Below are 14,116 nucleotides of genomic sequence, written 5' to 3' on the forward strand. Positions count from 1 at the left end.
GGGGGGTGTGGGGGGTGTAATTGTTGCATTTGTTACGTTGTTTTGATCAAATTTCTTTGTGGAACTCAGTAAAGCTGGTGAGCTCGTGCTTGTTATTTGTATGGGTTTCCTCCTCCTCTCTTTGCCGGATTATAGTTGTATCACGATGGGTTCTTTTAAGGTCTTTGACAGCCTAATATCGTATATATGTATTCATTTGATAATTAAAAGCAGTTGTACTGGCATTATACATAAGATCCAAGTGTAAAAAGCCTATGACTATTGGTTGTTGTGTTGTTATTGTTAAAGAAATATGTTTCCTGCACAGGCAGTGAAAGGAAGCTGTTCCTGTGTCCTCTTTGTTATTTTTTCAGTTGTTGTTGCTGTTTTTGTCTACAATGATGATGTGGAAAACAGTGCTTGGAATCATGACTAATAAATAAATTGATCAAGTGTATAAGCAGGTGATGTGGATGTGAATGAGTGGCAAGATATAATGATGTGTAGGATGATGGTGCAAAGAAGTATCACGAATAGCGAGTGTCCTTTTTAAAGAATATTAACAAGCACCTACTGGCCTGTGATGCAATTTGAAGAAACTATACATTTGAATTATCAAATGTATCTGTAATCAGATGGCTCAATTGTGTTTTGTAACATGAGGAATTACTAAGATGCATGATGAGAATCTGTGGAGTAGTTATAAAAAATTTCCATATTTTTGAACTTTCAGGTTCTGAAACAGGGTGAGTGATATAAGGTAGAAAATGGTTTGAGTTCATTGAAGCCGATGAATATGCCAATAGGGCTTAAAAGTAGTTTATATAGGGAGAAGGTTGCATTTTGGTTTCTTTAAAGTTGCTCTGCAATTTTTGGAGGTTTTCCGCTGTATGTGATTTCCCACATCTATAAAATGGACCACTGCCTTGCGCTGTGATTTGTGGAATTGCAAAGAGATAAGCGGAGCATTTTCAAGAGTTTTGGGTTAATGTTGAAAGTTTACGGTGGTACAAACAAAGATTTAATAAACTCACGCTAGAAGAAAGAAACTAAGTAATTAACAAAATATGTAAAATGAAGAAGAAAAAGAATTGTTGCAGGTGAATTTGGAGTGGAAGAAGCAATCGTATTGATAGAGAGGAAAAAACAGACGTGCTTTCCAGCATTTTCAAGTTCTATTCATATAATCATAAAGGCAATTAGAGTTTTGGCCCAACAACTTACATCTTGAGAATCAAATGAGACTCCATGTGAAAACCAAAAAGGAGCCACCTAATTTAACTTATTCCACAGTTCAGCCTACTATAGTATCCTCCATGAAGCCTGCTGGCTAGGCGAAATATCTCTGCCTTTGGCTTCCATTAGTGCTGTAACTTACCTAACAGCCTTTGCATGAATACTGAAAATAACATGACTCTGTTAGGTTTGGTGGAGGACTACAGATGGCATCATTGAATGATTCCACCTGCTTGAGTTGGAATGAACTTACTGTTTCAGCTTGAATGCAAGCGCAGGCAGGTCTATAGTTGATGCAAGCATCATCTCAAGGTCATGATGCTTGAAAGAGTAGGTCTTCTTTATTGAGTTTAGCGCTAGGCGCTAATCCTAAACAGCAACAGGGTCGATAGGGGCATTTATGTCCTATTGGCCCCATATCTCTGTGATTAGGTTTTTTTTCTTCATGGGGGCATTTTTGTACTTTTCTTCAGCACCATTTAATATAAGTTTTGAGGCATAACCTGCGATCAAACTATTCTGGTCTGATCGCAGGTCACTCCTCTCTTTTGGGAGTCTCTTTCGATTGCACCTCTCTCTCTTCTCTCCTCTCTCCTCTTTTCTTCTTCTCTTCTTTCCTCTATTTCTCTGTTTTGATTACAGGTTTCTGGGATTGTAACATTCTTGTAGCCATAGTGAATAGAACATGATATGCCTTGATGCAACATCAAAGTGCATTGTGTCAACTCAGCCACCAATCAAATGAACATGAAACTACCCATGATTGATATTGACATTGCTGTGTGACCTTATCTTAGAACTTAGCTTGTATTTGATTGAGACCACATCAGTTCACTTACCACAACCAATCACCATTCCTCCTCCCATAACCCTCTTCCTCCACTTCTTCTGTTCTTCATCTCATTCTTCCTTTCTTCTATCTTTTTTTCTGTTCTGTTCCCTCTATTCTGGCATACCACAGGTTCAGCAAGAGAAATGGTTGAACTACTTAAGTTCTTCACTAGTCAGTTAAACAGTCTAGGATGTGAATCTATTCCTTCAGGTAACTAAGTTATACTCGTAGGTCATCTCTTTGGCCTGTTGTTGGTAGTTCTTAAGAGGGTTAGTGCTTACAAACTTGTGTCTAAAATTTCTGATCAAACGGCACTCAATTGAGTGAGCTTCATCCTTCGAAATCGAGAGAGATCTCTGCTGGTTTCTGTTGATGTTAGAAGGTTGAGATAAGTTCCTTTTCCCTTCTCACGATATATCATCTTAAACCTTATTACCCATAGAAATTTCTCCACCATATTTTATTCCCATTATATCTTATTTCCTTATTCTTCCAAGAATACCCTTCCCATTCATGCGTGCCTTCCCCATTTACTTGTGTTCTTTGTGGCCTTGACTTTCACTGAATTACAGCACTGTCGCTACTGGCATTATTTGTATTTTCACTTATTATTTTATATTTATCAAGTGCTAAAAAGTGATACAATTTACAGATTTGCAATTATTCATAACACTTGATCTTGTTTAGTGTTTGGGTGGGCCCATAGCGAACTCAAATCGGGTTTTGTGACTCGGGTTCCGCATCACCATAGATGCATTAAGAACATCCTTATGAGAGAATGTCATCCAGTCTGTTGGGGCACTGAGCTGAGAAGTGTTTGAATTGTTTGCATGCAAAGCACCATGTTTCTGTTCTCCCCTGTTGGGGCACTGAGCTGAGAAGCATTTGAATTGTTTGCTTGCAAAGCACCATGTTTCTGTTGTCCCTTTCAAAGTGGAGTTTTCAGTTCCTCTACCATCATAATGTCAACCATGAAGAACCAGTGGAGATTCCAGTTAGTGGAGGTCAGCAAGGAACTTCCACTGTAAGAAGAATTGCTAATATGATATTATAGTTATTTTCTTAGAGGACAGTTCGCTAAATTCTTAAAACCAGTCTTCTTCAACCACTCTTCCTTCTAATATGATACTAGGATGGCATCATTCATGGTGTTTTATCTTTTGAAAATACAAAACTGAAGGATCTGAGGTTGCAACCTATTACGAACATAACAACCATGGCCACCTTATCTAAATCATGCACAGTTTTGAGTGGCCAAGAGATAGAACTGATTAATATACTCTTCTAAAACCTGCCTGTTGAAATTGAGTAGGTGTAGCCTCTGTCATAGTCCATTGGCAGAAACCTCATTTGCGTGGCCTCTTTCATATGTTTCCATGTAGTTACCATTCCATAACAAGATCTTTAATTGTCCTCTTGTTGCTTAATGTACCAAACTCAAGTTATATTTCTGGGCCTTGCTTCAGCTAGCTGCAACTTATAACCATGAGTGAATCCATACAGTTTGAAGAAGCTTTTATGGTTTTGTAACTAGGCAAGAAAGAGGTCTAGATGTTTGCTTTCATGGTTCAATGGAAGTCATGGACCTTTCTCTGCTTTTTTATCCATGCCATGTGGAAGTGAATCTTCTTATTCCCTACCAGAGTCATATTATGGCCATAAGTGTTTATGGTGTGGGAAATTGCATGTAGAAGATTTGCAATTTTGCTTCAAGTTATACCATCTCATGATGTACTTGTTTATTATATTGGGAACATTTAAAAAGGGCTGTATGTACTCTTTTGTAATTGACCGATCATTTGTTAAACTGGATTTGCTTACTTGGGCTTCAAGTGCATTTTAAGAAGCCTGAATTCTTATTGGAAGACAAAACATTGAGCAAGCACTTCAGAATGAGTGACATGAGATATTGCATTGTAACCAAGAAGTGAAGCCAAATTGCTGAAATGTAGTTCTGTAGGAATTTAAGACTCGAGTTCAAACATTTTTTTTCGGTGAACGACTCGAGTTCAAACTTGCATGTGTATCAGAAAAAAAAGAAAGAGCACCACAAATGGTGAGGCATATGGTTTGAGTCTGGCCCCTAAGTTTGATATATAGTTGGCTTATATTGGCGATTCTCCATAATCTGATAGTCAGAATGTTCTAATCATGAGCCCATATGTCGTAATTAGGAAATGGCCTGGGATACCCTGTTCGACTGTTGATCTGGGTTCCCTTTTTTCCATATTTGTTTCCTACAGAATACTATTATTTATCCTAATTTTGCTTTTATTCATTCTTTATCATCCTTCTGGTAAGATAATGAGCAACTCTAATCCATCATAGGATTATATATTTGGGCAATAACCCAATGGGTTATACAAATTCTCATATGTGTTTTGCATCAATAGTACTCAATTATTCCTGCGTTCAGCACACATGGCATTCTTGTATTGTATTTGTCGTGGCCTTCTCCAATTTATAAGGCTGTGTTCAAGTCACCACAGGTAAGATGCAGGTAAAATTAAGTTTTGGAATGTGAAGAATCACTCAAAGTTAGCTTCTTGTAGTTCTTTGAGAAGCTGAAACACCACCAGTTTGACATGATTGCAAAGAAGATCAACAGTGTTTCTACTGATCAAATCCACTCTTAGTTAAAACGGGAACGGCAAAAAAACATAAACGTACGGTACGAGTTTTAAACAGATAAAAACGATGAACGGTACGATAAAAAAAAAGGGAACGGCAAACGGACGAAAACAAACGGTACGAGTATTAAACGTGTAGTTTTCAAAAAAATGAAACCAAAAAAACAATAGTATACTCATGCAATTTGAGAGATTATTACCTGTATACATGCATCTAATGTTCCAAAAGCTCTGGGAGTCTCAAGATAAAATAGCCCAATGGGCTACAAGAAAATGAGATGTTACTAGCTTTAGCTTCTCCTTACTCAATGGGTTATAAGATGAGATTTTTTTTTCCTATAGATAGTATGGAAGTTAAAAACCAAAAACCAAGTACCATATTGTCTTCACTCTTCACTTTACTAATAGGTTTTCCTCTTTTTTTTTTTTTTTTTCTTTTTTTTTTTTTTTCATTTTTAATTAATTAATTTTTTTTAATAAAATTTCTATTTTACCCTTAAGAAAACGGATACGTGTTTAAAACGGATTCTTTTGCCATTTCCCTTTTTTTTCGTATTGTATGATAGCATACGGGAAAATACGTTTTAAACGGCAAAAAAACTCAACCGCGTTTTAACCAACAGTGATCAAACCAGGCAGAGGGAACTATAAAGGACCACTTAAATTGGACTACTGTTATGTTATTTTGAAAAAAATCTAGGGGAAGTACAAAAACCAAATACAGCTTCTCCCTATTATCTGTTCATATATATTGGGAAAAGGTTAGGCACACCGCTAGGGTGCTCAGCCTATAGTGGTGTACCCAACTTGTATCATTCTCTCCCCCCTTTGAAAATGAACCCCGCACCCCTTGCATCCCAACCCCGATTGATTGAGCTGCTAATTTTTCTAGAGCTTGTTGCCCAATAATATTTATTATGATTTGTTTTGCCTGGTGAATGGTGCACTTGCATATTGCTGGAGTTCTCTCTTCGCTTTCCTGGATTGTAGTGTTTGTGTGATATGCCTCTGGATACGTGTGACCATGGTCCAAGTGGATTTTTTTCTATTCTAACACTCCTTTTAGGAGTGAATTAGTATCTGATGAGTGGAAGAGCCACAACCATTAGATCTTGATGCTCCCTCAGTCATTAATGGCATATGTTTGGCATGGATAGACACTTAAACCTGTTATTATCTTTATAATAATTATCTGAAGATAAGTCTTAAAAGAATAATTTAGCACCCACGATATTATGGTTTTATTAGTGCTGGTAGTATTATTACCATCAATATAGGCTATTTGCTAGTTTTTCTTGTATAATCATTATCATAGAGAATTAGGATGTCAAAATCAAGCCTTATCGATACTTCCTAAAATCATTCTTTAATTAATAGCTTCTCTTTTTCTTGAGAAGGAATTAAAAATAAAATCTCCTATCCGGATCGGCCGATTCATTCTTCCAATTCTTGATTTTTAAAACCATGAAAGTTCTGCTATATAACTCCATTTTCTCTACCGTACAATGTCCTCCCATGGAATGCTGATGCAAAGGCCATTTGATGAAATAGAATTGGACGGGTCTACGAGTGAGAGAAGAAGTGCAAGATGACAATTACTCCATGTTATGCATCCCATAATGTAAAACAATTTTTTTTATATTTAATAGTTTTTAAAATGCTCAACCAACAACCATTTGATGAAATAAAATTGGACTGTTTTGCGACTATTACTCCCATCTTCTCTATCCCATTATGTCAATCTTTTTTTTTTTTAATATATTTTGACGACGACTTATACAGTAGTACTCCATCGACTCTATGTCTCTCTCTATCGCATTATGTTAAATCTTTAAATATATATATATATATATATTTTTTCTAATAATATAAACCATAGAATACTCATGCAGCGGCCATTTAGATGAAATAAAATTAGGTTTTTCTGCACTATCATTCCATCTTCGCTATCCCATAATGTCAATCATTGTTTTCTTCACCAAAAAAAATGTCAGTCATTTTTTTTTTTTTTTCAATCTTTGATAATAAATCATAGAATGCTCATGCAACGGCCACTTAGATGAAATAAATATGGGTTGTTTTGCAAGTGAGAGAGGGAGTGCAAGATGATCATTTTTTGTGTATTTGATATCATAAACCAATTTTGTACCTTCTTAGATGCTTGATTCTGTTTTTAGAAACCTGTTTTTTCCGTTTTTCCGTGTTTAGAAACGGAAAAAAAAAACAAAAACTATTTGATTTTTCTATTTTGTTTTACTTGTGTTTTTGACATAGAAATAGAAATTTATACTTATTTCTGTGTCTAGAAACAAGAATGGACAAACAAGTTAGATTTATTTTTCTATTTCTAGAAACAAGTATGAGGGATAAAAATTGTGAAAAAACTGGTACTTCACTCGACCTACCCCTACCCCAACCCCAACCCATTGTTGAAACTTCTCGCTATCCAGAAGCAGTGACTCCAACCTGGTTGTGCGAAGCTCATGGTTCCGGATTGCCTCTATCCTTCTAAAGCTCATATTCATGAAGCATTTCTACAACTCTAACATTGTGCCTTCACTCGTGTGCTGCATACCTGCGAAGTTGTTTCTTCCCTCGTGTCTTGAACATGACTACACTGTCGAAAATTTTTCGAAAAAAAAAAAAAAATCAAACATCTTTTTGCAATTTCAAAAAAAATGTTTCTTAGCAAGAAAATGGAAAAAAAATTTTCTGTTGTTTCTCGACATAGAAATAATAGAAAATAAATGAATAGACCGAGATATTAGAGTTAAGCGTGCTTGTTTGAGTTGCTTCTGTTGTAATGCTTTTGTGTCTTCTTGGGCAGTGGGGTCCTTTGAGCCTTTAGGGCCACTCCTTGAGTTGCTCTTAGGGTTTCCTAATTTAATTGTACATTCTTTCTTTTATTTTACAATAAATACATATATATATATATATATATATTACCTATAAAATAATAATAATTAATAAATAAATAAATAAATAAAAACCAAATTTGATTCCTACTTTCTCCTCAATTGGAAAGGCAAGTCTACCTTAGTCTTTTCTAACCAACAATTAGATTCAACTCATGGTGCTTGTGGCATGCTAAGATCATAAAACCCTAATACCATTAAAGAGTCCATTCCAATAGATGGTTAAGTGCACTAGATTTACCAAAACCCCTCACAAGTCACAAGACCTCCACACCATGTATCGATTCCCTAAGCAGTAGAAAATGGATTATTATTATTATTGGCATACAGAAAATGGATAGCTCATTCTTCTGAAAAAGTCACAAAATGGAATTGTGATAATAATAACCACTCAAAAATAACCCACTACCATATTAAAAATTAATAAAAAAAAGAAAGCAGTCTAATTTCCTAATGAAAACAAGCAAAGATATGTGCTTGAAAAGATAGTTCACAAGTGAGTGAAATGGAAAAACTACCATTGGATCTTGTTATTGTTAAATGATATTTCTATTCGCTTATAAAAGATTCTTGAATTCAGTATTTGATCCATGGGTTTTTTTTTGGTATTGGAATGGCTGTATTGGCCATGTCTAATATCAATATCTGTTTTCATTTTTTTTATTTAATCAAGGTGACCAAGTCAACTCACGCGCACCTCGACTAATCCTCGTTGAGACTAGCACAGCTATCCACTATCAATATCTACCTAAACCTATAGTCGTCGGAAGATTCTATTTGTGGATAAATAAAATTAAGAAATATATATATTAATCGGAATTGGGGGTAAAACTATTCAATTCAATTGCTTAGAATCATGATTTGATCACTTCCATGCTTATTTCCTCAAAAGAAGTTGAGAGTTATGAAATAGTGGAAGGAGACTAAAATCTCTATAATGTTTTCAACCTAGCTAACAAAATTATTTTCCCAAAAAGGTACCCAAAAATTAATCTAGTAATTAACAAAACTTATTTTGTAGAACTCGTTGCACTTATCGTCTTTGGAGTATATCTTAACTGCATGATAGAAGCGATCATTCCAACAATTTGCTTTGGGAAAAAATACTGAAAATCTCTTTTCAACAAATAAAACGAAATAATTTGAAAAAAAAAAAAAACATTTGTTCATGTGCACCAATTAAGTATAGTAGAATGATTTCACGCATAAAAGGATAGGAAAATCATTTCAAGAGAGATAGAAGGGAAGGAAAGAAAATTTAACTCCACTACCTAGTGGAGGAGAATTCATCCAAGGACACTCGGGCCCCACAATCAAGAAAGTTTCATCATCGTGGGGAAATGGAAATTGGGTCCTTTAAATACTATGCTCTCGTGTAACTTAAAACTCAAACCAATGCTTTCTTTCTCGGAGGGGTGTAGTAATATTTCCTTAGTGTTCACCATGGCAATATGGAATAATGGAGAGAGCAAGAGGAAGAAAGTAAGTGTGAAGATATTCTTGGTCTTCTTTTACTTGATGGCTCTAACCCCCTTCTCATGCACTGTTGCTGCCGAGACGCGCATTTCCCCTCAGAAGCTTGAAGTTCAGAAGCTCCTGAAACAGCTCAACAAGCCCGCCGTTAAGAGCATCAAGGTTCTCTCTCTCTCTCTTCCTCCTTTGTTGAACATCATCTTTTTTATTTTGATTTTTTCCCTTTTTTTTTTTTTTTTGTGGGGGGGGGGGAGAGGGGGAGAAATAATTGGTGGAGTGGAGAGTCTCAATTTGAAGGTAAAACAATATGTTAAAAAAATGAAGGTAAAACTATCTTATCCAAGTTGATATGGCCAATCAGAGAATAACAGAAAGAATATATTTTGTATTATATCTACGTCTCATTTATCTCTATGAGGTATCACATGAAAGAAAACGATCTTAGAAGGGATATAATGAAATTCCTTTATTGTGGGACCATCTAACCTATGGTATGAGAGACATATGGTTCTTGATTTCACATAAGTGGCTATAAGCCATGTGGGGCAGAGAATCGTGGTCAGACCTCACACCATCCCAACCAAAAATAAATAAATAAATAATTCATTTTTGCGCTTTTCTCTTCTTTATTAATCAATCTCTTTTATTTTTCAAACCCTTTGGCGGGTTTTTTTTTGGATTCCTTACGTTCATTGATGAGAAAATCCATTTTTGTAAGTGCTGATGATTATTAAATTTGTTGTACAATGCAAATCTTTTATTTGGGCGGTGAGTGGTGACAGAGCCCAGATGGAGATATTATCGATTGTGTCCGTGTTTCTCATCAACCCGCTTTCGACCATCCTTTGCTCAAAAACCATACCATTCAGGTTTGTGTATGCTCCTGCTCTCCACTTCTCTGCCATTAATGGTTTCTCAACTAACTGCTTGCTTTCGATTCCCTGGTTTTTTTAGATGAAACCTAAAATCTTTACAGTAAGTCATTCCGAGGAAAACAATAATGCCACTACCAAGTCAAAACAAAGTTCAGATTCCATTACTCAGCTGTGGCACTTGAGTGGTGAGAGATGCCCAGAAGGAACCATACCCATCAGAAGAACAAAGGAAGATGACATTCTTAGAGCAAGCTCAGTCCAAAGATTCGGAAAGAAGCAGCAGGGAACTATCCCTCAGCCCCGTTATGAGAATCCTGATGTGACAAGTAGTGTTCATGAGGTAAAGATGGAAGGAAAAGAAGAGATGGGCAGGGAATTAAATTGGAAAATTTTAATCTTTTCAGCTACTTTTCTTGCCTTTTTCATACATTTTTACGGCCATATATATTTTTTTTTTGGGTGAAATTTCTGTTGGAGTGAGCAGTACGCAGTAGCCTATACTGCCGGGGCGAAGTATTATGGAGCACAAGCAATCATTAACCTTTGGAAACCCAACATTCAACAGCCTAATGAGTTTAGCTTATCTCAGTTCTGGATCGGCGGAGGTTCTAATGAAAATATCAACACCATTGAAGCTGGTTGGCAGGTACCCTTATATTATTTCTTTCTAATGTTAACTAAAAAAAATAAGCTTAAAACAGAGGAAAAGTGAGTTAAGAAACCTAGCTATCATATATATATATATATATATATATGTACGGGTTCTACTTAATTTGTTTGATTTTTTTGTCTTTTGTTTACAAAATACAGGCCTGCCCAAATCTCTATGGAGACTACAATCCCAGACTCTTCATCTACTGGACTGTATGCCTTCTTCATTTTTTTCTGCTTTATCTGCTTTGGGGTGGTGTTCTTTTCGAGTTTTAACCTTTTTTTGGCCTCTTTCTCCATATAGAGTGATGGTTATCATACCACGGGTTGCTACAACCTCCACTGCTCAGGCTTTATTCAGGTCAACAATCAAATAGCAATGGGTGGAAGCCTCTCTCCTATATCTGCCTATGGTGGTTCCCAATATGCTATAAATATACTGGTCTGGAAGGTAATATACCCATCTATGATCTATCCAAGGACCCACATAAAATATTTAATTAGGGGTTAAGGAAAAATGATATATTACAGAAAGCTACAGAGAATCTCTGAATTTAATTAATTCGTTTTTTTATGTCTGTTATGGCATTGTAGGACCCAGGAAGTGGGAACTGGTGGATGCGATTTGGGAATAGTTATGTGGGGTACTGGCCTTCTTCCCTCTTCTCAGACTTGGATAAAAGTGCATCCTTTATTGAGTGGGGAGGAGAGATTATAAACTCAAAATCAAATGGCCAGCACACATCAACTAATATGGGTAGTGGCCATTTCCCTCGAGAAGGGTTTAGTAAAGCTAGTTTTTTCAAGAATATTCAGGTTGTTGATGGCTCCAATTATCTGATAGATCCAAATGGAATTGGCACCATCGTTACACAATCCAATTGCTATGATATCCAAACTGGCAGTTCTGGTAGTTGGGGGAACTATTTCTTCTATGGTGGTTCCGGCAGAAACAACAATTGCCCGTGAAGGATAGATAAATCCAAGCAGGACACGTTTCCATAACGGCTGTAATCATAAATAAAACTGAAAATCCCAAGTTTTAATTGTGTTTCACTTGTTTTTTTTTTTTTTTTTTCAGTGAGTACCTCTGTAATCATAAATAATAAGTGAAATATCAAAGTCTTTTCACTTTTTCTTTCTTCCACAGTTACCTATATCCACAACGGCTATAATCATAAATATAAGTGATAAATCTTTTAATGAGTTCTTCATTGTACTTCACTTTTTTCTTTTAACAAGTATATACACATCCATAACGATTGTAATTATCATATAGCCACAGATATATCTTTGAGTAATTCCAAGCAACCTTGTACTTCATATGTTATTTTTCTTCCTGTTTTTAATAAATTTTCCTTTTCCTGCCAAAGAGAAATAAACACACAATTCTAAAAAAAATTGTGAACAGTGCTTCCTTTCCGTTCTTTCCAAGAAATTAAACCAAACCTAGTAACAATTTCTTCAAGATTTAGAGAGCAAAATAAGTTAGGCAATTATTATTACCACAATTCTGAAACTACTCAACCAATGAATTGTATAGTCTAAGTTCATATGAATAACTGATTGTGTATTTCACCAGTAGTGATTTGATCATTGGTTTGATGATGGTAAAATATTTATTTTTAATTGGGAGACCAAGTTTTACAAATATTTAGTTTGGGACTCTTCTTCGTCATTCATATCTTATGAGCTTGATAGGGACCTTCAACATAAGTTTATATTTTGATTTATGTAATTTCTTAATGTCTCTCAGCTTTGGGTGCATCTTCTGTTGATGGCCATGTCGAAAGTGGAATAGAGACTTGAAATTCCTTTTTGTAATTTCCCATTTTCTTTGATTTATAATATATTTTTTCTGACCTTTAGTAAAATAAATAAATAAATCTATATTTTGGGAATGGGTTCTCTTACCCAACTATGAGGGTCCTCTATTTATGCCTTCTCTTTAGAGAATCCTCTTCCTTTTTTTCTTAAATTTTTTTTTTGGAAAATTTACCGCACCACCCCTTGGAGAATGCCACAATGATAAGACCACCCTCTCTGTTTCACCAAATTATTCTCAGACCCCCTACCGTCAGTCAATGTTAAGTGTGGAGTTAAAATGACCATTATACCCTTACCATTAAAAAACTCTTGTTTTAACCATTATACCCTCCCCATCCCTTCCAATCTCTCCTCCTTCGCTTTCCTTGAACAGTTTATTATCTCTGACGCTAACCTTACCGGAACTATCCTCGTTGACATTGGAGACTACCCTTTTTCAATTCTAATGGGTCAATCCACGAAGTTGCCATAGCTCTAAGAACACGAGCTAAATCGAATCGGGAACATGCGCTTGCGCCTGCTCCATTTTGAGATGGAGAAAAAAATTTACCATGACCGACGTACTTCGTATCAACATCGACGACGACCTCAACATCGATGTCTGAAACCCACTTTTCTCGTTAGCCTCAATATCAAAAGCTCCGGCAGGCTCGAGGCTGCAGAGAACGATGGTGTCATCATCCTTGAAATCAAGTGTCACCTCAACGTACTCCTCCATCGCCGGAAAAGATGCGCCACTTAATAAATTCCTGGAAACCTTTTCTGAACCCCATCGACATTCGTGCTGCACTACCCCTTATGATTAGAGAGAAGATCAGTAATCCAAATTAAAAAAAAAAATGTGAAGAATATAATTTCCCATATATATATATATATATATAGAGAGAGAGAGAGAGAGAGAGAGAGAGAGAGAGAAGTTCAAACAGGAACCACACTGAAACGGTGAGTTGCATGGGACGCTAAAACCAAATGATTCATTTTTTTTTTCTTCTTTTTCGTCGACACCAAAATGAATGGAAACTGAATTTTGAGAAATGGATGAAGAACTTTGAGGGCTAGAATTAGAATAATCAGATTTTTTTTTGAAGAATTTGGGTTAGTGCGGCTAAAAGAGTTAGATTGAGATTTAGAATAGGCCAGATTGAAATTGAGAATTGAGAATTGAAATGGATGAAGAGAAGTAGTGGCAGAGGAACTGGATTGTGCCACTGGAGGTGGCGGGCTAAAACAATCCATATATGGCTATCCTTTGCTGTCGAGGCAGCTAGAGGTGGCGGAAGAAGTTGGGAAAAAAAGGAGAAGAAGAAAATGAGGGGTAATTTTGGGTTAATGAAAATGGGCTACAAATCAATCTTTTTGAACCTATTTCATAAGGGCATTTTGGTATTTAAAATAAAATATAGTTACTGACATCAGCAACTATAGTATATTCATTAACAATGACTGACGATAGGGGGTCTAAGAATAATTTGATGAAACGTAGAAGGTGGTCTTATCATTGTGGCATTCTCCAAGGGGGTGGTGTGGTAAATTTCTCTGTCCTACCGATCACTTTTCCTTTGTCTAGAGATGACTACTATTGGTTTAATCAACTTTTTAAGTGTAGTTACACTGCATGTACATGTACACACAATGTTGGACATGTAAATTTTGCATCAAAAAATATCGTTTGAAGGCACTCTAAATGATAGTGTATAA

General features: G+C 35.9%; 1 protein-coding gene across 1 annotated transcript; it reads left to right on the forward strand.

Moving 5' to 3' along the window:
• The first annotated feature begins 10,275 nt into the window (after window positions 1-10,275).
• LOC122092248 lies at window positions 10,276-11,635 on the forward strand. Its single transcript, XM_042662583.1, has 5 exons — window positions 10,276-10,280; window positions 10,418-10,586; window positions 10,751-10,804; window positions 10,896-11,042; window positions 11,186-11,635. The coding sequence occupies exons 1-5, from the start codon at window positions 10,276-10,278 to the stop codon at window positions 11,558-11,560; spliced, it is 750 nt and encodes a 249-aa protein (XP_042518517.1). The 3' UTR covers window positions 11,561-11,635.
• Window positions 11,636-14,116: the final 2,481 nt, after the last annotated feature.

The sequence above is a fragment of the Macadamia integrifolia genome, chromosome 10, assembly GCF_013358625.1.
Source record: "Macadamia integrifolia cultivar HAES 741 chromosome 10, SCU_Mint_v3, whole genome shotgun sequence".
NCBI lineage: Eukaryota > Viridiplantae > Streptophyta > Magnoliopsida > Proteales > Proteaceae > Macadamia > Macadamia integrifolia.

What these genes read in the sequence shown, in the direction of transcription:
- LOC122092248 (XM_042662583.1), top strand. An exon ending in CCATTGAAGCTGGTTGGCAG is followed by an intron (nt 10,587 to 10,750) that starts GTACCCTTATAT and finishes TACAAAATACAG; the next exon opens with GCCTGCCCAAATCTCTATGG. An exon ending in TAAATATACTGGTCTGGAAG is followed by an intron (nt 11,043 to 11,185) that starts GTAATATACCCA and finishes ATGGCATTGTAG; the next exon opens with GACCCAGGAAGTGGGAACTG.